The sequence below is a fragment of the Anomaloglossus baeobatrachus genome, chromosome 4 (assembly GCF_048569485.1).
Source record: "Anomaloglossus baeobatrachus isolate aAnoBae1 chromosome 4, aAnoBae1.hap1, whole genome shotgun sequence".
In the NCBI taxonomy this organism is placed as follows: domain Eukaryota; kingdom Metazoa; phylum Chordata; class Amphibia; order Anura; family Aromobatidae; genus Anomaloglossus; species Anomaloglossus baeobatrachus.
In genome coordinates, this window is record NC_134356.1 from 459,148,147 (window position 1) to 459,171,951 (window position 23,805).

Genomic DNA, 23,805 nt, shown 5'->3' on the forward strand with positions numbered 1-23,805 from the left:
ACACACACACACACACAGTTAGGTCCAGAAATATTTGGACAGTGACACAAGTTTTGTTATTTTAGCTGTTTACAAAAACATGTTCAGAAATACAATTATATATATAATATGGGCTGAAAGTGCACACTCCCAGCTGCAATATGAGAGTTTTCACATCCAAATCGGAGAAAGGGTTTAGGAATCATAGCTCTGTAATGCATAGCCTCCTCTTTTTCAAGGGACCAAAAGTAATTGGACAAGGGACTCTAAGGGCTGCAATTAACTCTGAAGGCGTCTCCCTCGTTAACCTGTAATCAATGAAGTAGTTAAAAGGTCTGGGGTTGATTACAGGTGTGTGGTTTTGCATTTGGAAGCTGTTGCTGTGACCAGACAACATGCGGTCTAAGGAACTCTCAATTGAGGTGAAGCAGAACATCCTGAGGCTGAAAAAAAAGAAAAAAATCCATCAGAGAGATAGCAGACATGCTTGGAGTAGCAAAATCAACAGTCGGGTACATTCTGAGAAAAAAGGAATTGACTGGTGAGCTTGGGAACTCAAAAAGGCCTGGGCGTCCACGGATGACAACAGTGGTGGATGATCGCCGCATACTTTCTTTGGTGAAGAAGAACCCGTTCACAACATCAACTGAAGTCCAGAACACTCTCAGTGAAGTAGGTGTATCTGTCTCTAAGTCAACAGTAAAGAGAAGACTCCATGAAAGTAAATACAAAGGGTTCACATCTAGATGCAAACCAGTCAATCAATTCCAAAAATAGACAGGCCAGAGTTAAATTTGCTGAAAAACACCTCATGAAGCCAGCTCAGTTCTGGAAAAGTATTCTATGGACAGATGAGACAAAGATCAACCTGTACCAGAATGATGGGAAGAAAAAAGTTTGGAGAAGAAAGGGAACGGCACATGATCCAAGGCACACCACATCCTCTGTAAAACATGGTGGAGGCAACGTGATGGCATGGGCATGCATGGCTTTCAATGGCACTGGGTCACTTGTGTTTATTGATGACATAACAGCAGACAAGAGTAGCCGGATGAATTCTGAAGTGTACCGGGATATACTTTCAGCCCAGATTCAGCCAAATGCCACAAAGTTGATCGGACGGCGCTTCATAGTACAGATGGACAATGAACCCAAGCATACAGTCAAAGCTACCCAAGAGTTCATGAGTGCAAAAAAGTGGAACATTCTGCAATGGCCAAGTCAATCACCAGATCTTAACCCAATTGAGCATGCATTTCACTTGCTCAAATCCAGACTTAAGACGGAAAGACCCACAAACAAGCAAGACCTGAAGGCTGCGGCTGTAAAGGCCTGGCAAAGCATTAAGAAGGAGGAAACCCAGCGTTTGGTGATGTCCATGGGTTCCAGACTTAAGGCAGTGATTGCCTCCAAAGGATTCGCAACAAAATATTGAAAATAAAAATATTTTGTTTGGGTTTGGTTTATTTGTCCAATTACTTTTGACCTCCTAAAATGTGGAGTGTTTGTAAAGAAATGTGTACAATTCCTACAATTTCTATCAGATATTTTTGTTCAAACCTTCAAATTAAACGTTACAATCTGCACTTGAATTCTGTTGTAGAGGTTTCATTTCAAATCCAATGTGGTGGCATGCAGAGCCCAACTCGCGAAAATTGTGTCACTGTCCAAATATTTCTGGACCTAACTGTATATATGTGTATATATATATATATATATATTCTGTATAATGAAAAAAGAATGAAAATAGGGGCTCCTTTGCAGGTACTATATATATATATATATATATATATATATATATATATATATATATATATATATATATATATATATATTGTCACGCTCCCAGTGTCCCAGCACCACTCCTTAACCACTGATCCAGTCCACGTGTCCACCGGTCACGCCTGCCATTCCCGCTCATGCTCCCCAGAGTCCTGTTCCTGGTCTCAGGAATCTGATTCTGACTAATGTTCTGTATAGGACCGGGCCGCGCCCACTCACCTGGTCTTATAGCCCCAGCACTGCTGCAACAGGAAATGACCTGAGGCTGTGCTGAGTATATAAGACTGGCCTCTCCATGTGGGCGGCGCCTGATCATCACTTGTGTTTCTATGCCTTGTCTTGTGAGCTAGGTGCTCAGGTCTTTGTTCCTGTTTCCTATTACTGCCTTAAAGTACGCTGTGACCTTAGTGACCTGGTCCTATCTTTGCTTCCTGATACCTGCACCCGTTCCTGCCACGTTAATGCTCCAGCTACCGTGTACCCTGCCCTCCAGGTAGGGTGCTCGGTCCAGTGGATCCACCTCCTGGGCCTACCAGTCCTCCCCGACCCTCACAGTATGATCAGGCCATGGATCCCGCTGGAGCACAGGCCATGGATCCTGCTGAAGCACAGAAATCAGAGCTGGCTGAGCTGCGCCAGGAGCTGGCACGACAGCGTGAAACCCTGAACCGGATGCTGAAATTCTTGGTGTCCGTGGACCACCGGTTATATACGCTGCAGACCGCCGCCTCGTCTGAGTCCATGCAGCAACCAGTCTCCAGGTCTGAACCAGTTTCCTCCACGACCTCGCAACTTCGCCTCGCTGCTCCGCCTCACTATTCAGGGGATCCCAAGTCCTGCCGTGGTTTCCTGAACCAGTGCTCCCTGCACTTCCAGTTGCTCCCGCACTTGTTTGCCTCAGACCAGGCCAAGGTGGCGTTCCTGATGTCACACCTGGAAGGCGAAGCCCTGGCCTGGATTAACCCCCTGTGGGAAAATGAGGACCCGATGATCACCGACATCCAGGAGTTCCTGCAAGCTTTCCGAAGTACCTTCGATGATCCCGGACGAACTACCGCAGTGATCTCTTCGCTTCTCCGGCTACGCCAAGGGACCCTGACCGTCGGCCAATACGCCATCCAGTTCCGCACGCTCGCCTCTGAGCTGGGCTGGAACAATGAGGCCTTGACGGCAGCCTTTTGGGAAGGTCTCTCTGGCCGCATCAAAGACGAACTAGCCGGCCGTGATGTTCCACGAACCTTGGACGCTTTGATTTCCCTGGCCACTCGGATTGACCTCCATTTTTGGGAGCATACCAAAGAGATAGTCTGGGAGAAGAGACCACCCTGCCACGCCTTGCCCCCACAGAAACCTACCGCACCCTCGTCCCTGCCTTTCCGCGAATCGTCACCAGAACCCATGCAAGTGGACCATCTGACCCAAGCCAAGCAACGCCGTGCAGAACGGCTTGCCCGGGGCCTGTGCTTCTATTGTGGAGACGGGTCACATATGCTTCGAACATGCCCTGAGAAACCTGGTAGACCCCAGGTCCAAGGGATGGTGGGAACCGCCACCCTTGCCACCGAAATCCCTTTGAATCCAGTTAAACAGACTGTCCGGGTGACGACAGAGGGGACCCGGTTTTCAGCTGAGGCCCACATCGATTCCGGGGCAGCAGGCAACTTTATTCACCAGGCCACGGTAGACAAATACCAGGTCTCTGTCACCCCGCTGAAGAAGCCTCTCTGGTTCGCCTCAGTGGACGGCAAACCGCTCTACAAACCTGTCCGGTTTACCACCGAGCCCGTGAACCTCCAGGTTGGCACTTCGCATACGGAGACCATCGCCTTCTATGTCATCCCGAGGATGGCTCCTGAACTCCTGCTGGGTCTGCCCTGGCTGAAACTCCATGACCCTGTTATTAGTTGGCGCTCTGGTGCGATTACCCGCTGGAGTCCCTTGTGCCACGAAACCTGCTTGCAGCCTGTTCCTCAGCCCCTGGCACTTGACTCAGTCAAGCTGCAGGATCCTGAAGAAGAGACTACGCTATCCAGTGACGTTCCACCGCCCCAGGCATCCGAGACCTTGATTCTACCATCTTCTGGAGATATGACTTTGACTCCACCGGCTGCCCAGGATGAGACATTGTCTGATACCCGGTCCAAGACGCCCGATCCGGTCGTCCAAGATTCCAGTCCTGCTTCTGACTGTCCTTCCCTTTCCGTTGCCTCCCTTGCCGCTGACATGGGTTCCCCGATACGGGACATAGTGGCCATGAAAACGGTCCGGGGTAAGCAGTCCTTCCTGGTCGATTGGGTGGATTGGGGTCCTGAGGCCCGGCCCTGGTTTTTCCGGAAGTACGTTGCTGCCCCTCTTCGGTGTGCCTTCCTGTCTCGGCGGAGGAGAGGGGGGCTTCAAGGGGGGGGTACTGTCACGCTCCCCGTGTCCCAGCACCACTCCTTACCCACTGATCCAGTCCACGTGTCCACCGGTCACGCCTGCCATTCCCGCTCATGCTCCCCAGAGTCCTGTTCCTGGTCTCAGGAGTCTGATTCTGACTAATGTTCTGTATAGGACCGGGCCGCGCCCACTCACCTGGTCTTATAGCCCCAGCACTGCTACAACAGGAAATGACCTGAGGCTGTGCTGAGTATATAAGACTAGCCTCTCCATGTGGGCGGCGCCTGATCATCACTTGTGTTTCTATGCCTTGTCTTGTGAGCTAGGTGCTCAGGTCTTTGTTCCTGTTTCCTATTACTGCCTTAAAGTACGCTGTGACCTTAGTGACCTGGTCCTGTCTTTGCTTCCTGATACCTGCACCCGTTCCTGCCACGTTAGTGCTCCAGCTACCGTGTACCCTGCCCTCCAGGTGGGGTGCTCGGTCCAGTGGATCCACCTCCTGGGCCTACCAGTCCTCCCTGGCCCTCACATATATATACACACACTGTGTATATCTAATATATGAAGCTGAGTGTATGTATGTATGTATGTATGTATGTATGTCCGCTAAAGAAATCCGCACCGTCGCATTTACAATCACGAAATTTTGCACATACGCCCCATGTGGCTCAGGGAACGTCATAGACTATGTTTTGATGGGAAAATTTAACCCTGCGCTTTACAGTTATTCTCTAAAATCCTGCCTCAATTAAACAGAATGGAGCTGGGAGCTGCAAGTTAACAGCAACTGTCAGTGGTTGCTATAGGAACAAAATCAACTGTTAGTATAAGAAGCTTTTGTGTGGGGTAATATGATGTCGGTGGTGAGACGGATAGAGAGACAGAAAGAGTCACAGACCAAGACAGCCCTGGGGAAAAAAAAAAGAGACAGCCCTGGGGAAAAAAAAAGAGACAGCCCTGGGGAAAAAAAAAGAGACAGCCCTGGGGGAAAAAAAAAAAAGACAGCCCTGGGGAAAAAAAGAGAGACCTGGAAAGAGACTGACCTGGAAAGATACTGATGGGCAAAGAGACAGCCGGGCAAAGAGACAGCCGGGCAAAGAGGCAGCCGGGCAAAGAGGCAGCCGGGCAAAGAGACAGCCGGGCAAAGAGACAGCCGGGCAAAGAGACAGCCGGGCAAAGAGACAGCCGGGCAAAGAGACAGCCGGGCAAAGAGACAGCCGGGCAAAGAGGCAGACGGGCAAAGAGGCAGACGGGGAAAAAAGACAGCCCTGGAAAAAGACAGCCGGGCCAAAGAAACAGATGGGCAAAGAGACAGACGGGCAAAGAGACAGACGGGCAAAGAGACAGACGGGCAAAGAGGCAGACGGGCAAAGAGGCAGACGGGCAAAGAGGCAGACGGGGAAAAAAGACAGCCCTGGAAAAAAGACAGCCCTGGAAAAAGACAGCCGGGCCAAAGAAACAGATGGGCAAAGAGACAGACGGGCAAAGAGACAGACGGGCAAAGAGACAGACGGGCAAAGAGACAGACGGGCAAAGAGACAGCCCGGGCAAAGAGACAGCCCGGGCAAAGAGACAGCCCGGGCAAAGAGACAGACCTGGAAAAGAGACAGCCGGGCAAAGAGACAGACCTGGAAAAGAGACAGCCGGGCAAAGAGACAGACCTGGAAAAGAGACAGCCGGGCAAAGAGACAGACCTGGAAAGAGAAAAAAAGAGACAGATGGGCAAAGAGACAGACCTGTAAAGAGACAGATGGGCAAAGAGACAGATGGGCAAAGAGACAGATGGGCAAAGAGACAGATGGGCAAAGAGACAGATGGGCAAAGAGACAGCCCTGGAAAAAGATAGCCCGGGCAAAGAGACAGCCGGGCAAAGAGACAGCCGGGCAAAGAGACAGCCGGGCAAAGAGACAGCCGGGCAAAGAGACAGATGGGCAAAGAGACAGATGGGCAAAGAGACAGATGGGCAAAGAGACAGATAGGCAAAGAGACAGATGGGCAAAGAGACAGCTAGGCATAGAGACAGACGAGCAAAGAGACAGCTAGGCATAGAGACAGACCTGGAAAGAGACAGCCCGGGCAAAGAGACAGCCGGGCAAAGAGACAGCCGGGCAAAGAGACAGCCGGGCAAAGAGACAGCCGGGCAAAGAGGCAGACGGGCAAAGAGGCAGAAGGGCAAAGAGGCAGAAGGGCAAAGAGGCAGACGGGCAAAGAGGCAGACGGGCAAAGAGGCAGACGGGGGAAAAAGACAGCCCTGGAAAAAGACAGCCCGGCCAAAGAAACAGACGTGCAAAGATACTGATGGGCAAAGAGACAGACGGGCAAAGAGACAGCCCGGGCAAAGAGACAGCCCGGGCAAAGAGACAGCCCGGGCAAAGAGACAGCCCGGGCAAAGAGACAGCCGGGAAAAGAGACAGCCGGGCAAAGAGACAGCCCGGGCAAAGAGACAGCTAGGCATAGAGACAGACGGGAAAAGACAGACCTGGAAAGAAACAGACCTGGAAAGAGACAGCCCGGGCAAAGAGACAGCTGGGCAAAGAGACAGCTGGGCAAAGAGACAGCTGGGCAAAAAGACAGCTGGGCAAAGAGACAGCTGGGCAAAGAGACAGCTGGGCAAAGAGATAGCTAGGTATAGAGACAGACGGGGCAAAGAGACAGACCTGGAAAGAGACAGACCTGGAAAGAGACAGACCTGGAAAGAGACAGACCTGGAAAGAGACAGACCTGGAAAGAGACAGACCGGGCAAAGAGACAGACCGGGCAAAGAGACAGCCCGGGCAAAGAGACAGCCCGGGCAAAGAGACAGCCGGGCAAAGAGACAGCCAGGCAAAGAGACAGCTAGGCATAGAGACAGACCTTGAAAGAGACAGCCCGGGCAAACAGACAGCCCGGGCAAAGAGACAGCCCGGGCAAAGAGACATCCTGGGCAAAGAGACAGCCCGGGCAAAGAGACAGCTAGGCATAGAGACAGACGGGAAAAGACAGACCTGGAAAGAAACAGACCTGGAAAGAGACAGCCCGGGCAAAGAGACAGCCCGGGCAAAGAAACAGCCCGGGCAAAGAGACAGCCCGGGCAAAGAGACAGCCCGGGCAAAGGGACAGCCAGGCATAGAGACAGCCGGGCAAAGAGACAGCCGGGCAAAGAGACAGCCGGGCAAAGAGAAAGCCGGGCAAAGAGAAAGCCGGGCAAAGAGGCAGACCGGGCAAAGAGGCAGACGGGCAAAGAGGCAGACGGGGAAAAAAGACAGCCCTGGAAAAAAGACAGCCCTGGAAAAAGACAGCCCGGCCAAAGAAACAGACGTGCAAAGATACTGATGGGCAAAGAGACAGACTGGCAAAGAGAGACCTGGAAAGAGACAGACGGGCAAAGAAGAAGACGGGCAAAGAGGAAGACGAGCAAAGAGGAAGACGGGCAAAGAGACAAACGGGCAAAGAGACAGATGGGAAAAAAGACAGCCCGGCCAAAAAGACAGACGTGCAAAGATACTGATGGGCAAAGAGACAGCCGGGCAAAGAGACAGCCGGGCAAAGAGTCAGACCTGGAAAAGAGACAGCCGGGGAAAGAGACAGACGGGCAAAGAGACAGACCTGTAAAGAGACAGATGGGCAAAGAGACAGATGGGCAAAAAGACAGCCCTGGAAAAAGACAGCCCGGCCAAAGAGACAGACGTGCAAAGATACTGATGGGCAAAGAGACAGCCGGGCAAAGAGACAGCCGGGCAAAGAGACAGATGGGCAAAGAGACAGATGGGCAAAGAGACAGATGGGCAAAGAGACAGCTAGGTATAGAGACAGACGGGCAAAGAGAGAGACCTGGAAAGAGACAGACCTGGAAAGAGACAGACCTGGAAAGAGAGAGCCCGGGCAAAGAGACAGCCGGGCAAAGAGACAGCCGGGCAAAGAGACAGCTGGGCATAGAGACAGCTAGGTATAGAGACAGCCCGGGCAAAGAGACAGCCGGGCAAAGAGATAGACGGGCAAAGAGACAGCTAGGCATAGAGACAGACGGGAAAAGACAGACTTGGAAAGAAACAGCCCTGGAAAGAGACAGCCCTGGAAAGAGACAGCCCTGGAAAGAGACAGCCCTGGAAAGAGACAGACAAAGACAGAAAGGGAAAGAGAGAGACAGATAGACATACACATAGAGACAGACACAGAGATAGAGAAAGACAGACAGACACAGAGATGGAGACAGATAGACTGATACAAATACAGACAGAGATAGAAACAGACAGACAGAGACACAAAACTCAGACAGACAAGGAAAGAGACAGACAGAGAGACAGACAGACAGTGACACTTAGACAGAGACTGGAAGCAAGACAGAGAGACAGTTACTATCCCGGGCAATGTCCGGGTACTACAGCTTGTATATATATATATATATATATATATATATATATATATATATATATATATATATATATATATATATATATATATATATATATATATATATATATAATATAGTACAGACCAAAAGTTTGGACACACCTTCTTATCTCTAGAACAACTGTTAAGAGGAAAATTTGTGCAGCAGGCCTTCATGGTAAAATAGCTGCTAGGAGACCACTGCTAAGGACAGGCAACAAGCAGAAGAGACTTGTTTGGGCTAAAGAACACAATGCCAGATGACCTGGTCTCCACAGTCACCAGACTTGAACCCAATCGAGATGGTTTAGGGTGAGCTGGACTGCAGAGTGAAGGCAAAAGGGCCAACAAGTGCTAAACATCTCTGGGAACTCCTTTAAGACTGTTGGAAGACCATTTCCGGTGACTACCTCTTGAAGCTCATCAAGAGAATGCCAAGAGTGTGCAAAGCAGTAATGAAAGCAAAAGGTGGCTACTTTGAAGAACCTAAAATATAACATATATTTTCAGTTGTTTCACTTTTTTAAGTATTTCATTCCACATGTTTTAATTCATAGTTTTGATGCCTTCAATGTGAATCTACAATTTTGAGATTCATGAAAATTTGAATGAGAAAATAAAGAAAACCTTTTGAATGAGGTGGTGTGTCCAAACTTTTGGTCTGTACTGTATATATATTATATATATTTATGGATATATATATATATATATATATATATATATATATATATATATATATATATATATATATATATATATATCCATAAATCTATGTTTCAGTGTTCCCTTTATTTTTTTGAGCAGTATACGATGTGCATATATATATATATATATATATATATATATATATATATATATATATACATATACACACACACACACACACACACACATCACAAAAGTAGGACACTCCTCACATTTTGGTGAATATTTTATTATACCTATCCATGAGACAACACTGACAATATGGCACTTTTTAAAGTAGTTAGTGCACAGCCTGTGAAATAGTGTAAATCTGGTCTGCCCTCTAAAATAGCTCAACACACAGCCATTAACCCCTTAACTCCTTCTCCTCCGAGCCTGTTTTCACCTTCATGACCGAGCCATTATTTTTCATTGTGACCAGTGTAACTTTATGATATAATAACTCTGGAACACTTCAACAGATCCCAGTGATCCTCAAACTGTTTTTCCGTGACTTCGTGTTAGTGGTAAATTTAGGACAATAAATATATTTTGTGTTTGTGAAAATATTGCAAATTTGGCAAACATTTTGAAAATTTTGCAGTTTTCTAACTCAAACTCTCACTCAAAATTGTTAATCTACATACATAATTTCCAGTTGCAGATGTAACTTTATCCCACAATGCACTGCACCACTGTCAGTTGCGCAGCCGCAGTTCGCACCCACATCATAGCCATGGTAACCAGGGACAACAGTCCAGGCGCAAGCCAAATTGTGGGCTGAGTAAGCACAATTCTGTTCCCAGTCTAACATTGTGCTACCCATACCATATCCAGGTATAATGAGGTGTTGGTGTTTTAAATTACACATTTGCAATGTCACGGAACAGTAAGGAGGCGTGGCCGGGTTTGTCCGCCCTTGCCTGATATCGTCAATTATAGTCACAACAGCTTACAAGAGACCATATACTGTAAACACACATGCACAGCACACAGCACACAAGGGAGACACCACATTGTGAACAAAGCTCAAGAAACACAACACCAGATACCAATATACAGCACACAACAAGAAAGAGACAGTACACAGAGGTGAAAGAGGTCAAATGATGCAACACATACAATACACATATGCAGAGGGATGACATACAACAAGTATATTGGAAAGCGCAAACAGTATGACACATGTCCACTCTCCTGTCAGTACCACTAAGATATTAATTTTACCGCACTCCCGATGTGATCGCATCGGGACTACTTCTAGTAAATAATATTTACCACTAGGAAGTTAGAAGGGTTAAAACTTTATCACCAATTTGTCATATTTACAACAAAAATTTACAAACCCATTTGTTTAGGGACCGCATCACATTTGAAGTGACTTTGAGAGGCCTAGGTGACAGAAAATACTCAAAAGGGTCACCATTCCAAACACTGTACCCCTCACACTACTCAAAACCACATCCAAGAAGTTTATGAACTCTTCAGGTGCCTAATAGGAACTAAAGCAGTGTGGAAGGAAAAAGTAAAAACTTTATTTTTTGCCACAAAAATGTTACTTTAGCCCCTATTTTTTGCAAGGTAAGAGGAGAAAATGCACCATAAAATTTGTTGAGCAATTTCTCTTGAGTACATCGATACCCCACATGTGGTTAAAAACTACTGTTTGGGTACACAGTAGGGCTTTGAAGGGAAGCAGCACCATTTGACTTTTGGAACGCAAAATTGTCTGGAATGAATAGCAGATGCCATATCACACTTGGGGACCCACTAATGTGCCTAAACAGTGGAAACCCCCCCCCCATAAGTGACTCCATTTTGGAAACTAGACCCCTCAATGAATTTATTTAGATGTTTGGTGAGCACCTTGAACCGCCAGTGCTTCACAGAATTTTATAACGTTGACCTGAGAAATTAAAAAATCATATCAAACATTGTTGTTTTAGCCCCAAAGTTTGTAATTTCACAAAAGTAACAGGAGAAAATGCAACATATAGTTTTTTTTGCAATTTCTCCTCAGGACGCCAATACCTCACAGGTGGTTGAAAACTATTGTTTGGGCGCATGACGTGAATCAGAAGGGAAGCAGCTCCATTTGACTTTTGGAACTCCAAATTGGCTAAAATCGATAGAGGACGCCATGTCATGTTTGCAGATCCCCTGATGACAGTGGAATTTCTCCTGAGAACACCATACTGTTTGGCCACACGGCAGAGCTTGGGAGGGAAGGAGCAACATTTGACTTTTAGGCTATGTCCGCACTTTGCGTCGTCGTAGTTGCAGTTCAAAACGCATAGTTTGGCAGAAATTGTCTTTGCCAATGTTTGGTTGGATCGCAAAAATGCAGTAAATACGCATGAGTTTTTACCGCGTTTTGACCGCGTTTTGACATCTTTTTACCTGCTTTTTGGTGGCTTTTAGTCAGATGCGTTTTGATTAAAAAGACACTGGTAAATAAAGTTTAAATATACAAACACTATGAAAAAAATGATAACAAATATCATGATTTAAATTAGACGAAAATTAGCTAATTTTAATATAATAACTTTGTAATTAATTATGTAAAAATTAACAAAAAAAATATGGAATTTCAATCTTTTAATTGTCGGACTATGTGTGTGTGTGTAAAGGGACATATCATTCCATTAATATTAAGTTCAAAGAACATGCGTTTTCAAAGTCAAAAACGCTTGTTTTCAGCATCCAAAAAGCATCTACTGTAAAACGCTTGAATTTTGAGATTTGATGAGTTTTGACATTTCTCATTGACTTCAATGTTATCAAAACGCAGCCAAAATGGCAAAAACAATTGGCATGCTGCTTCTTTGAACGCTGAGTTTTTGCCCAAAATTATGCAAATTAAATGCAGCATTTAGAAAAGCAGAGTGCGCACAGGAAAGCTCAATGTCCCATTGACTTTGCTTGAAAAGCAGAACGCAGACATTTTGGCATGAAAACGCTGCAGTTGAAAACGCAGCTGAAACGCAGGTAAAAACGCAAAGTGCGGACATAGCCTTAGGACACAGATTTTACTAAAATAGCTTGTCTTCTCCATTTGCAAAGCCCCTGCCAGCAAAGCATAAACCCCCACAAGTGACCACATTTTTGAAATTACACCCCTCTGGGAATTTATAGTTGTAGGGATAATTTTGTCTCTGGAAAACACCCATGGAGTACATTAAGTGAATGTTGCAGAATTAAAAATTGCAAATTAGTCTTTGTACTGCCCAGTACATTGTATTGCCCAGCTCTTGCTTTTGTAGACACACACCCTGTAAATTAAGTGAGCTCTCCTCAATACAACAATGCCAAGCATGTGGATTTTATTTGTGGTTTAGACAAATTGTGGTGCTCAGAAGGGAGGGGTGCGTTTGGATTTGACAGTGCAGAAATTGTGGGTTTCCTTTTTGGGGGGAGCCATAGCGCTTTTCCAGAGCCTTTGTGCTGACAGTAATGTGGAACTCCCCTATATTTCTATTAAAGGATGAAGGACATTAGTGGGGACTTATTTTTTTGTGGGTTAAGTTGAATGCTATTTTGTGGCAATTTGGGTACACAACATTTCGGATCAGTTAATATTTATCCTGTGCTCTATGCTGAGAACATACGGTATGTTAGAGTTTCCATCTACATCTCCGAAATACGTAATTCAGGTGAAACCCTCAAAGGATCTTTTCACTATACTGGAGCAGCAGAGTTATTCCAGACTGTGTGGCTTATTTCTATGTCTAGCAGTGTCCTTTTCAAAGGTGGACAAAACTTGTTGAGCGCACTTTTGTACACACCTAAAATGACAAGTAAAAAGATAGATACTGCCGGACCACAGACCAGATAGAAGTTTAAAGTGAGTCTTTCTGCCTAATTACAGTGAATTTTCTGTTGGGTATTTTATCTGAATCACCTTTTTCAGAGATGTACATGTAAGCTCTCAGTGTAGATCACAGGATAAATGAAAGCCAAGCCTTAAGGCTGCTTTACACACAGCGACATCGCTAGCGAAGTCGCTCGTGAAAGCACCCGCCCCCGTCGTTTGTGCATCACGGGCAAAATCGCTACCCGTGGCGCACAATATCGCTAGGCCACATCACACGGACTTACCTGCCTAGCGACGTCGCTGTGGCCGGTGAACCTTCCTCCTTTCTAAGGGGGCAGTTCGTACGGCTTCACAGCGACGTCACATGGCAGCTGTCCAATAGAAGCGGAGGGGCGGAGAGCAGCCGAAAGAAAGTGACGCCCACCTCGTTGCCGGAGGACGCAGGTAAGGTGTTGTTCGTCGTTCCTGGGGTGTCACACGTAGCGATGTGTGCTGCCTCAGGAACGACGAACAACCTGCATCCAGCACCATCAACGATATTTGGGATTAGAACGGCGTGTCAACGATCAACGATATGGTGAGTAATTTTGATCGTTAACGGTCGTTCATAGCTGTCACACGCAATGACGTCACTAACGAGGCCTGATGTGCGTCACGAATTCCGTGACCCCCGACAGACGCTGGCATAGAGGGTGGATTGGGGAAGCAAGACTGCAACCAACCACATACACTGTTACAGAGGGTGGGTGGGAAAAGCAGTGCATATTCATGAACTTTAATGATCTAACCCAGAAGCAGTGTGAAAGCTGTGGGAAACCTCAGTATGCATTTTTCTCCTGCTTTAATGACCGCACGTCATTTTTTTTTACTGCGCCTCCCAATCATAGCAATGCCAGTAACAGAGATAGCTATGGCATAACTGTGATTCGCAGGCAATACCCGCATGTTTAGTGAATGAAAATTAGGTGGCAAACGTGTGAGGAGGAACTCAAAACAGAAGAAGCGAGGAGCAAAATACTTGATGAGTAACGGATATTGCAAATACCTTAACATTAGTGTGAGTAACGAATAGTGCCGAGTATATTTGCTCACACTAATAATAAAATATTTACAGAAATGTGAGGGCGATATTCATTTTTGTGATATACTGCGCATATATATTTATATATATAAGAAATATATACAGTGTATCAGAATAGCACCACTATTAGGCTGGGGCAACACGGGGATTACTGCGATCCCCTCGCATGACACTCGGCTCACGCTGGCAGTATAGCAGGAGCAGAGTGTCATACAAGTGTCATTGCGACTGAGGTCCGTTCGTGCGAGCGGACCTCAGCTGCGGGGGGGGCAGGCCAGCACTGAGGAGGGGCGGGCCGGCGCTGCATAGGGGTTGGCCGGCAAGGAGGAGGGGAGGGATTTATCTCCCTCTCTCCTCCATAGCCGGCTATTGCAATTCTTGCCCTGCACTTGCGGTACACCGGTGTACTGCGAGTGCAGTGTGATGCCCTGGAGAATCCAGGTAGTCACTATTAGGCCCCTGCATAACACCTTCCCACACCTAGGAGACATTCAGCCAACCATTAAACCCTAGTTACCCCCTTAGGGACAGATAGTCACACCAGTGGGCATGGCCAGGCGGTTGGTGCACACCCACCCAAGGGTTTAGACAGCCCAGGGTGGGAAAGTAGACAGTAAAGTGTTGAAGTTCAAGTTGACAGGAGCTGGGGCTAGGTGTAGTCCCAGCAGCAGGAGAGAGTTCAATTTGAAGGTGCCAGGGTTAGAGCCCTGGTGCCACTGGCTAGGAGGCAGATGGTGGTCTCCGTCAGCAGCAGACGGGAAGATGACTCGGTGGAACCGAGGCGTGCTGGGCCAGGGTTGTAACCTGCCAGTACATGGGGAACCGACCCGGAAACCGTAGCACAAAAGGGTTACTCAGACCCTGAAGCCAGAAACCAGAATCGACTGGAGCTGGTTAATTAACGGTTTGAGGCCAGGACTAGAGGTTCTGTCCCACCCAAAGTCCCTCATAGAAGACAACAGCCCACCGATTGGGGATAAGCGGTCACTGCCAAGGCCCATAGATCCCACGGGCCAGCGTCTGCGGGCACGGCTCCTTAGGCCACATCCAGCCGGGAGCAGACTCCTACGTTGTATATGGGGAAGTCATTCACTCAGAAAACAGTGCAGGAGAAGGATAGAGACAACCAGCCGGGTGGGGGACCCCGAGTACAGCCGGCCGTGGCACCGGCCACCACCACCTTGGTTTACCAGAGACTCGTGTGTTATTTACCAACAGTGAGTACACCAACACCCCAGGAGGTAGTCACTCCCCTGCATCTGAGCCATCGGGTCCCGGGGCCACCATCCCTGCCCACAGAGGGGTTAACAGCTTGCTGCACAACATCTCCCCCGGGTGTCCCGCAACCGCAGCGGTGGTGTCCCACTTCACCATACACCGTGGGTGGCATTACGAACTTACAACGTACATAGAAGTCCATCCCCCTTTTCACTCGGCATGTCCGCGAGGCCCCCGGGTCCGGAGACCCTCAAGCCAGCACCCCTGAAGGTCCGGACTCGAGCAGCGTCGTCTGCTGGCTCGGGGCGGCACAGCAGTGCGATTTTTCTCTCGCCCCATTGACTTGAATAGGTGTGAGAGAAACAATGATCGCATTACAATCGCAGCATGCTGCAATTGTTTTCTTGGTCCAATTAGGGCTGAGAAAATAATCGCTCATGTGCGCTGACACACAGGCTAAAATTGGTCCGAGTGGAATGCAATTTTTTAATCGCACTCCACTCGCATCGTTTTTCTCGCCGTGTGGCTTAAAGGGTGCTTTACACACTGCGACATCGCTAGTGATCTCGTTAGCGATGTGATACATCAGATCGCAGATGCGATCTGCAGAGATCGCACATAGGTCATTTTTATAGCGCCGGTCACATGTGCAATCTCGGCAGATCGCATCTGCGATCTGGAGTGTCACATCGCTAACGAGATCGCTAGCAATGTCGCTACGTGTAAAGCACCCTATAGGCCTTAAAAGCAAAGAAGCAGGTGCAAGGCCCCTAAAGCAACTATCCAAACACTGCCATAGACAATCTGCTAAAAATTGAGGCAGCACTCCAATATACCGTACTTGCATCAACCTTTTTCATTTATCTATAGATGTTCAATGTAACATTTCTTTGAATCCATAATGGAAACACCTAGGTTACTTACCGGTAGCTGGTTTTTCCAGAACCCATGACAGCACCCATATGATCACATGGTGCTGTCATGGGTGAGGGGAAAATAAGTCGCACATAAATCTTACCTTGTACATATGCTATTGTATCTTCCTTTGATGAAATGGTGTCCAGTAGATCATTCTGAAAGACAATAATTGCACAGTTTACAAGTAAGAAATAAACATACCTACAGGGAATTTTTCAGTATCTGCCTTTTTTGTAATTAGTAGACAGATAAATTACAGTTAGTATTTTGGGATATTATAGGGGCTCTTCTAATGAACAGTTTATGACTGTAACTGACTATAAAAGTCCCATAATAATCTATCAAATAGTGCACAATATTTTATCATGGGGGTCTGCGGCATCCTCCTAGTGCATGGGTAATCTGACCTTGTTTTGGGAAGGGCTGTTTCTTTGTCTGTGATGTTTTTGCAAGTCAAACATTAAATCGATTGTATAAAACTTATGCTAATTCTAACAGGGGGAGGGGCTAACTCTGAATACCCCCCAGCTATTATCTGATCCTTAGCTGCTGTCACTCAAGAAGCTGATGATTTTATAAACTTTACTTTCTTGGATTTGACCCCTACAGGTATGTATAGAATCAGCCTGATCGTGCCAGTACAGCACTGGCTTTAGGTATATTTATATATATATATATATATATATATATATATATATATATATATACATACATATACACATATACATATATATACACACACATATATATATATATATATATATATATATATATATATATACACACACGAAAATCCTGATGATTGGCTCCCTTTAAAAATGCTTTTCAGACACCTTGATATGCCATTTGCAGCCTGATTCAAAGTTCAGATTTTTCTCTTGCAGCAGTGCCTCTCTTAGTAATACAAGTTGGATTTGAGGTGTCTGTATATAAAGAATGCTGCTTTCTTCACTTGCTTTCAGAAATCAGCAGAACTTCAAGACTGATTTATTTTCTTCTCTATGAACTTTCATCCTTGTCAATTGAATGTTTGTTTCTAGTCTCCATAAAACTTTAGATGCTTAACCCCTTTTCTCCACTACAGACCTGTGAACATTCACTCCTGCTGCCACTAACACTAACAGAAGGGAAAAGAGCCATCCAAAATATCAGTAGAAGCTCTGATGGATTTCTATTAGAGTTGAGCGAGTAACTATTTGTAGTTGCTATACTCATAACGATTACTGTCTAATACTTGCATATTCATGCCGAACAGCGTGTGCAATGTAAGTCAATGGGGGAAAACTCGTAAAGTAACGAGTAACCCAAATGCCGTACTATTCGTGCGAGTAGCGAATAGTGTGGAAATTGGGTTACTCGTTACATTGCGAGTTTTCCCCATTGACTTGCACTGCACACACAGTACTCGTTATGAGTATAAATAGTTAGGTACTCGGACAACTCCAACTTCTATATTTTTTTGCAGATCACTAGATATAGTGACACTCTGCAGCAGTAAAATGGTAGATATTTTTAATGAACACAATTTAGGAAGTTGTTTAACTCTTTAGGAAGAAAATAAACAATTTAAAAAAAAAATGATATGCAAAGGTGTGTGCAACCTTTAAAGTGACTGAAAATGTTATCAAGTTATTTTTAAGTCCAAAATTCTATGCTTAATAATTTCATGATATATAATTATAGATTTGTTTCTTGTACAAAACGTCATATCCTCTGCATAGAAATAGTTAATATACTGGTAATCTGGAGTTTAGAAGCTTATATTGGGTAACCATTGAGTTCAATATATAATACTATACAGTAGCCTAATATGCTTCCCAAGTGGTGATTGCATATATAGTTGAAACTAGAAGTTTGCATACACTATCTAAAAAGACACATCTGCATGTTTTCCTCACTATCTGACATGACATCAGAATAAACCTTTTCCGTTTTAGGTTAATTAGAAACCAAAATTATTTATATTTGCCAAATAATGAAAGAGAGAGAGAAAAATGTTTTAAAGGGGTGGTTCACCCATATTTTTTTATTGTCTAGATCGATATTATATTGAGAAACAATGTTTCTCTCAAATACCTTGTGTTGTAAATAGTGCTTGTGAGAGGCGCTATTGCAGACCGCTGTTCCCCGTCCAGTGACGTACCCGTCCAATGCTGGCACGTCACATCCGTGCGGCCGGCTACAGTCTTCCAGACTCTGAGCTGTGAGCGGTGCTTCACTGCTGTCACAGCCCGTCTGCTCCCTCCTCCCTCCTCCCTCCTAGCACAGCACGACGCGTCTCCTGCTCCCCCCTCCCTCCTCCCTCCTAGCACGGCACATCTCCTGCTCCCCCCCTCCCTCCTCCCTCCTCCCAGAACGCTGCAAGCAAGAGACGTGCTGTGAGAGAGGAGGAGCAGGGAGAAGATGGGCTCAGAACGCAGCCGGCCGCACGGATGTGACGTGGCAGCATTGGACGGGTACGTCACTGGACGGGGAGCAGCGGTCTGCAATAGCGCCTCTCACAGGCACTATTGACAACATAAGGTATTTGAGAGAAACATTGTTTCTCAATATAATATTGATCTAGACAATAAAAAATATGGGTGAACCACCCCTTTAAGGCATTTTTATTGTTTTCTGCAAAGTTTACATACACTAAGAGTACTATGCGTTTAAACAATAAGCCACCATTTGCCTCAAACAGAGCGACAGCTGACAGCCGCGGTGAACATACCAGGAGGTGAGCAATTTTAATACTGAGCAATCACCCCCTCTATGAATTGGTAGGTTGTGAGTGGTTGTGTAATACTATTGTATGAACTGAGGATTTCGATTGCGTTAGGGTAATGACAACCAGAGACGGGTTCTTGGTGCAAAGACGTTTATAATATGCAACCAACAATATGTACACAGAACAGAACATAAACACAATAGAACATAAACACAGTAAATACCTGCCGGGTTCGGAGCAAAGGGGAATTCCTGGGGCCGCGCACCGGACTTCCCCAGGGAGACCACCAGGAGCGAACCCCTATACAGGGACTGTCTGGCGATCACCCCAGAAGGCCTAAATGCGCAGCAGCCGGGACACGAAAGGGCAACAGGTATAGTCCAAAAATGTTCGTACGTGGTGCGAGTCCTAGGGTGGATATGAAACGGAAGGAACCGTGCAGAAGTGCCGACCAGAGACGGCAGACGGAGTCCGGGCACAGCTTGATGAGACCAGGTGAAGTCCAGAGCCGGTGTCGGGTGTTTCAACAGGATCCAAATAGCAATCAGGAACCAAGAGCAGCAGGACAGAAGTACACAGGAAGCAGTATACTCAGGCAACTAGACTAAGCTTAGGGGCGGGCTTTTAAACAGATGAACAGAAAGTAGGGCAACAGAACAGAAAACTCCATGTTAACAAAGGGCAAGATCCTTCAGAAGAAAACTGGAAATCCCGGGAACTCTGACAGGTTGTCTAATCAGTATTTTGCACCTGTCTTGCCTTCATCTTTATCAAGGAGGGCGGCTGCATTCTGTTAGTACATCAGTTTCTGTGACCTGGGCAGATAAGTATTGTTGCCTTTTCTTTTGCTACACTTAATTTAGGATTGAATCAATCACTAGTCTCAAGCTCGCTCCTCTGGCCAGCAGCTACTCTGTAGATATGACCCTGGGCCTGTGGTAAGTCGCTTTATTTAGTTTATTTCTGTTAGGGTAATTCAACCACTCAAGCATCAAGATCCTAATTCCCTTTGTTTAAATAAAATTATATAGAAATTTTTTACTGTGTCACATGAGCTTATAATTCTTAATTCTCTAAAAAAACATGATGGACGGCCTGTGTGCCTATAATATTGCAGGCTATTGGTACTAGATTTTCTTATGGGACGTTGATCTGGGGAACTAGTCTGATTGCCACGTGTGGCATTGGAAATTATTTTTTTTCCCATTATTTGGATCGACACATTAGCTTTTAGGTTGAACTTGATGGACTTGTGATTAAAACTACAAAACTGTCCCTTTGTTGCAGTTCAAGGGTGCATGCCAGAGTTCCTTTGAAACCAGCAGAAATTGATTTTTTTTTTGCTCCAACTGTGTGCAAGGAAGCCTTTTTGAGCCTATGGCCTCAAATATTCGACACTTAGGGCTGCTTCTCACTTGCGAGTTTCTCGCAGTAGAGCAATGCGAGAAAAACTCGCATTGGAATCGGACACATGTTAGTGAATGATTCAGCTCTCATCTATCATCCAAATCGGACTGAGAAAAAAATCGCAGCATGCTGCTTTTTTGCGAGTTTCTACTGCGAGTCTCTCCAATGCAAGTCTATGGGAGCGTGTAAAAAATCGGATGGCACGGAACGGCACTCACACCATCCTAGTGACATCCGATTTTCTCAATACATTTCTCGCAGGTTTCCTAAAACACTGGAAACGAGCGATGTCTCACAATGTCTGTCAATCAATATTCTCTGTCAGTCGGTCTCTCCCTCTCAGTCTCTATTCTCTCTCTCTGTCGGTCCGTCACTATCTCTGTCCCTCTCTCACAGTCTGTCGGTCATTTTCCCCTCCTCTCTCATACTCACCGTTCCCCGATCTCCGGCGCGGCGCTGCACGGCATTCACACTGCTGCAGCGGCTTTTACTATTTTGAAAAAGCCGGCCGCTCATTAAACAATCTCTTATTCCCTGCTTTCCCCGCCCACAGGCGCCTATGATTGGTTGCAGTGAGACACGCCCCCATGCTGAGTGACAGGTGTCTCACTGCACCCAATCACAGCAGCCGGTGGGTGTGTCTATACTGTGCAGTGAAATAAATAAATAATTTAAAAAAATGGCGTGCGGTCCCCCCCAATTTTAATACCAGCCAGATAAAGCCATACGGCTGAAGGCTGGTATTCTCAGGATGGGGAGCTCCACGTTATCGGGAGCCCCCCAGCCTAACAATATCAGCCAGCAGCCGCCCAGAATTGCCGCATACATTATATGCGACAGTTCTGGGACTGTACCCGGCTCTTCCCGATTTGCCCTGGTGCGTTAGCAAATCGGGGTAATAAGGAGTTAATGGCAGCCCATAGCTGCCACTAAATCCTAGATTAATCATGTCAGGCGTCTATGAGACACCCTCCATGATTAATCTGTAAGTTACAGTAAATAAACGCACACACACATGAAAAAATCATTTCTTAGAAATAAAAAACACAAACAAATTCCCTCATTACCAATTTAATAAGCCCCAAAAAGCCCTCCATGTCCGGCGTAATCCACGGACCTCCAGCGTCGCTTCCAGCATGAAGGTGACAGGAGCTGCAGCAGACACCGCCGCTCCGGTCACCTCCAAGCAGCAACTGAGGTGAGTAGCGCGATCTGCTGAGGTGTCACTGAGGTTAATCGCGGCCACCGCTGGATCCAGTGACAGCGGGTAACCTCAGTGACAGCTCAGCTGATCGCGCTACTCACCTCAGTTGCTGCTTGGAGGTGACCGGAGCGGCGGTGTCTTCTGCAGCTCCTGTCACCTTCATGCTGGAAGCGACGCTGAAGGTCCGTGGATTACGCCGGACATGGAGGGCTTTGTCGGGGTTAATAAATTGGTAATGAGGGAATTTGTTTGTGTTTTTTATTTCTAATAAATGATTTTTTCATGTGTTTGTGTGTTTATTTACTGTAACTTACAGATTAATCATGGAGGGTATCTCATAGATGCCTGACATGATTAATCTAGGATTTAGTGGCAGCTATGGGCTGCCATTAACTCCTTATTACCCCGATTTGCCAACGCACCAGGGCAAATCGGGAAGAGCCGGGTACAGTCCCAGAACTGTCGCATATAATGTATGCGGCAATTCTGGGCGGCTGCTGGCTGATATTGTTAGGCTGGGGGGCTCCCCATAACGTGGAGCCCCCATCCTGAGAATACCAGCCTTCAGCCGTATGGCTTTATCTGGCTGGTATTAAAATTGGGGGGACCGCACGCCATGTTTTTTAATTATTTATTTCACTGCACAGTATAGACCCGCCCACCGGCTGCTGTGATTGGTTGCAGTGAGACACCTGTCACTCAGCGTGGGGGTGTGTCTCACTGCAACCAATCATAGGCGCCGGTGGGCGGGGAAAGCAGGGAATACGAGATTGTTTAATGAGCGGCCGGCTTTTTCAAAATAGTAAAAGCCGCCGGAGCAGTGTGAACGCCGTGCAGCGCAGCGCGGCGCCGGGCATCGGTGAGTATGAGAGAGGGCAGCTAACTTCAGTCACTCGCGGGATTAGTGGTCACCGGTGAGCCCTTCACTGGTGACCGCTAATCAGGACGCGGCACAGACAGAGCCGCAGCATGACAATGAAGTCGGGTGAAGTTCACCCGAGTTCATTCTGATTGTGCGGCTCTGTCTGTGTCTGCTGTCATCTGCCATTCAGCTCTGCTACATGGCTGTCTGTGTCTGCTGTCAGCGGCCATGTAGCAGCGCTGAATGGCAGATGACATAGTAAAAAATACGCATTACACACGCATTACACACGCTAGTAAAATCATTAATTTATTCAGAAAAAGCATCGCACTTGCGTTGCACTCGCACCTAACGTGAACTAAAATCAGCCGAGTTTTTTTCAGCCCAGTCGGACCGATTTTACTCACATAGATGTGTTTCCACCCTTAGGAAAGTAGCATTCGTTAGAGTTTATATTAGCTAGAGCTGGCTGACCCACTCAAGCCTTAATCTTGTTCCTCCGTCCACCAGCTACTTTGTAGATACAACCCCGTGCCTGTGCAGGGGTGCAATGGTAGATTTCAGGGTTCCTTTGGAACCTGCAGAATTGAGTGGCTTGTGCTAAGTTTGTCCAAGGAAGCCTTTTTGAGCTGACTGCCTTAGACAGATCCCAACATTTAGGAAAAAACGCCCGGAGCCGAGTAAATCAGAAAGTGAGCGTATCTGCTGTTTACAGCTGTGTAGCTGTGATCAGCAGATAGGGCAAAATGCAATAGCAGGCGATCAAAACGTAGCATCTGCCAAAAATGGTACCATTAAAAACGTCAGCTCAAGACGCAAAAAATAAGCCGTCAGTGAGTCATAGATCCTGAAAAATGAGAACACTATGAGTCACGGAATATGGCGTAAAACGTGCGCCACTTTTTTCGGACAAACTTCCGATTTTTTTTTTTTTTTAGCCCCTTATATAAAAGTAAACCTATACATGTTTGGTGTGTACGAACTCGCACTGACCTAAGGCATCACACCCACACATCAGTTTTACCATATAGTGAACAGAGTAAATAAAATATCTCAAAAACAATAGTGCTATCGCACTTTGTTTGCAATTTTTCTGCATTTGGATTTTGTTTGCCGTTTTCCAGTACACTATATGGTAAAACTTATGGTTTCATTTAAAAGTACAGCTCGTTCTGCAAAAAAATGAGCCCTCACATGACCATATTGACTAAAAAATAAAAAAAGTTACGTCTCTCAGAAAAAGAATGGTGAAAAAACAAAAAGGAAAGCGAAAAATCGTCTGGTCGTGAAGGGGTTAAACCTCTTGCTTAGAGCCCTGACAAGAGTTGCTGCAGTGCGCACAGGGCTCTTTCTGCCTGATTCTCACCAGAAGTGATGGCAGAGGCAGCAGACCAGCAAC

The 23,805-nt window shown here is 46.3% G+C and overlaps 1 protein-coding gene across 1 annotated transcript in view; it reads right to left on the reverse strand.

Annotated features, from left to right (window-relative positions):
- The window catches only part of LOC142303860 (uncharacterized), a 146,146-nt gene that overhangs the window by 97,519 nt on the left and 24,822 nt on the right, over positions 1-23,805 (reverse strand). The window contains exon 4 of the mRNA XM_075345666.1: positions 16,324-16,378. Coding sequence (XP_075201781.1) covers positions 16,324-16,378 — 55 coding nt within the window. The remainder of the gene's footprint in view (positions 1-16,323; positions 16,379-23,805) is intronic.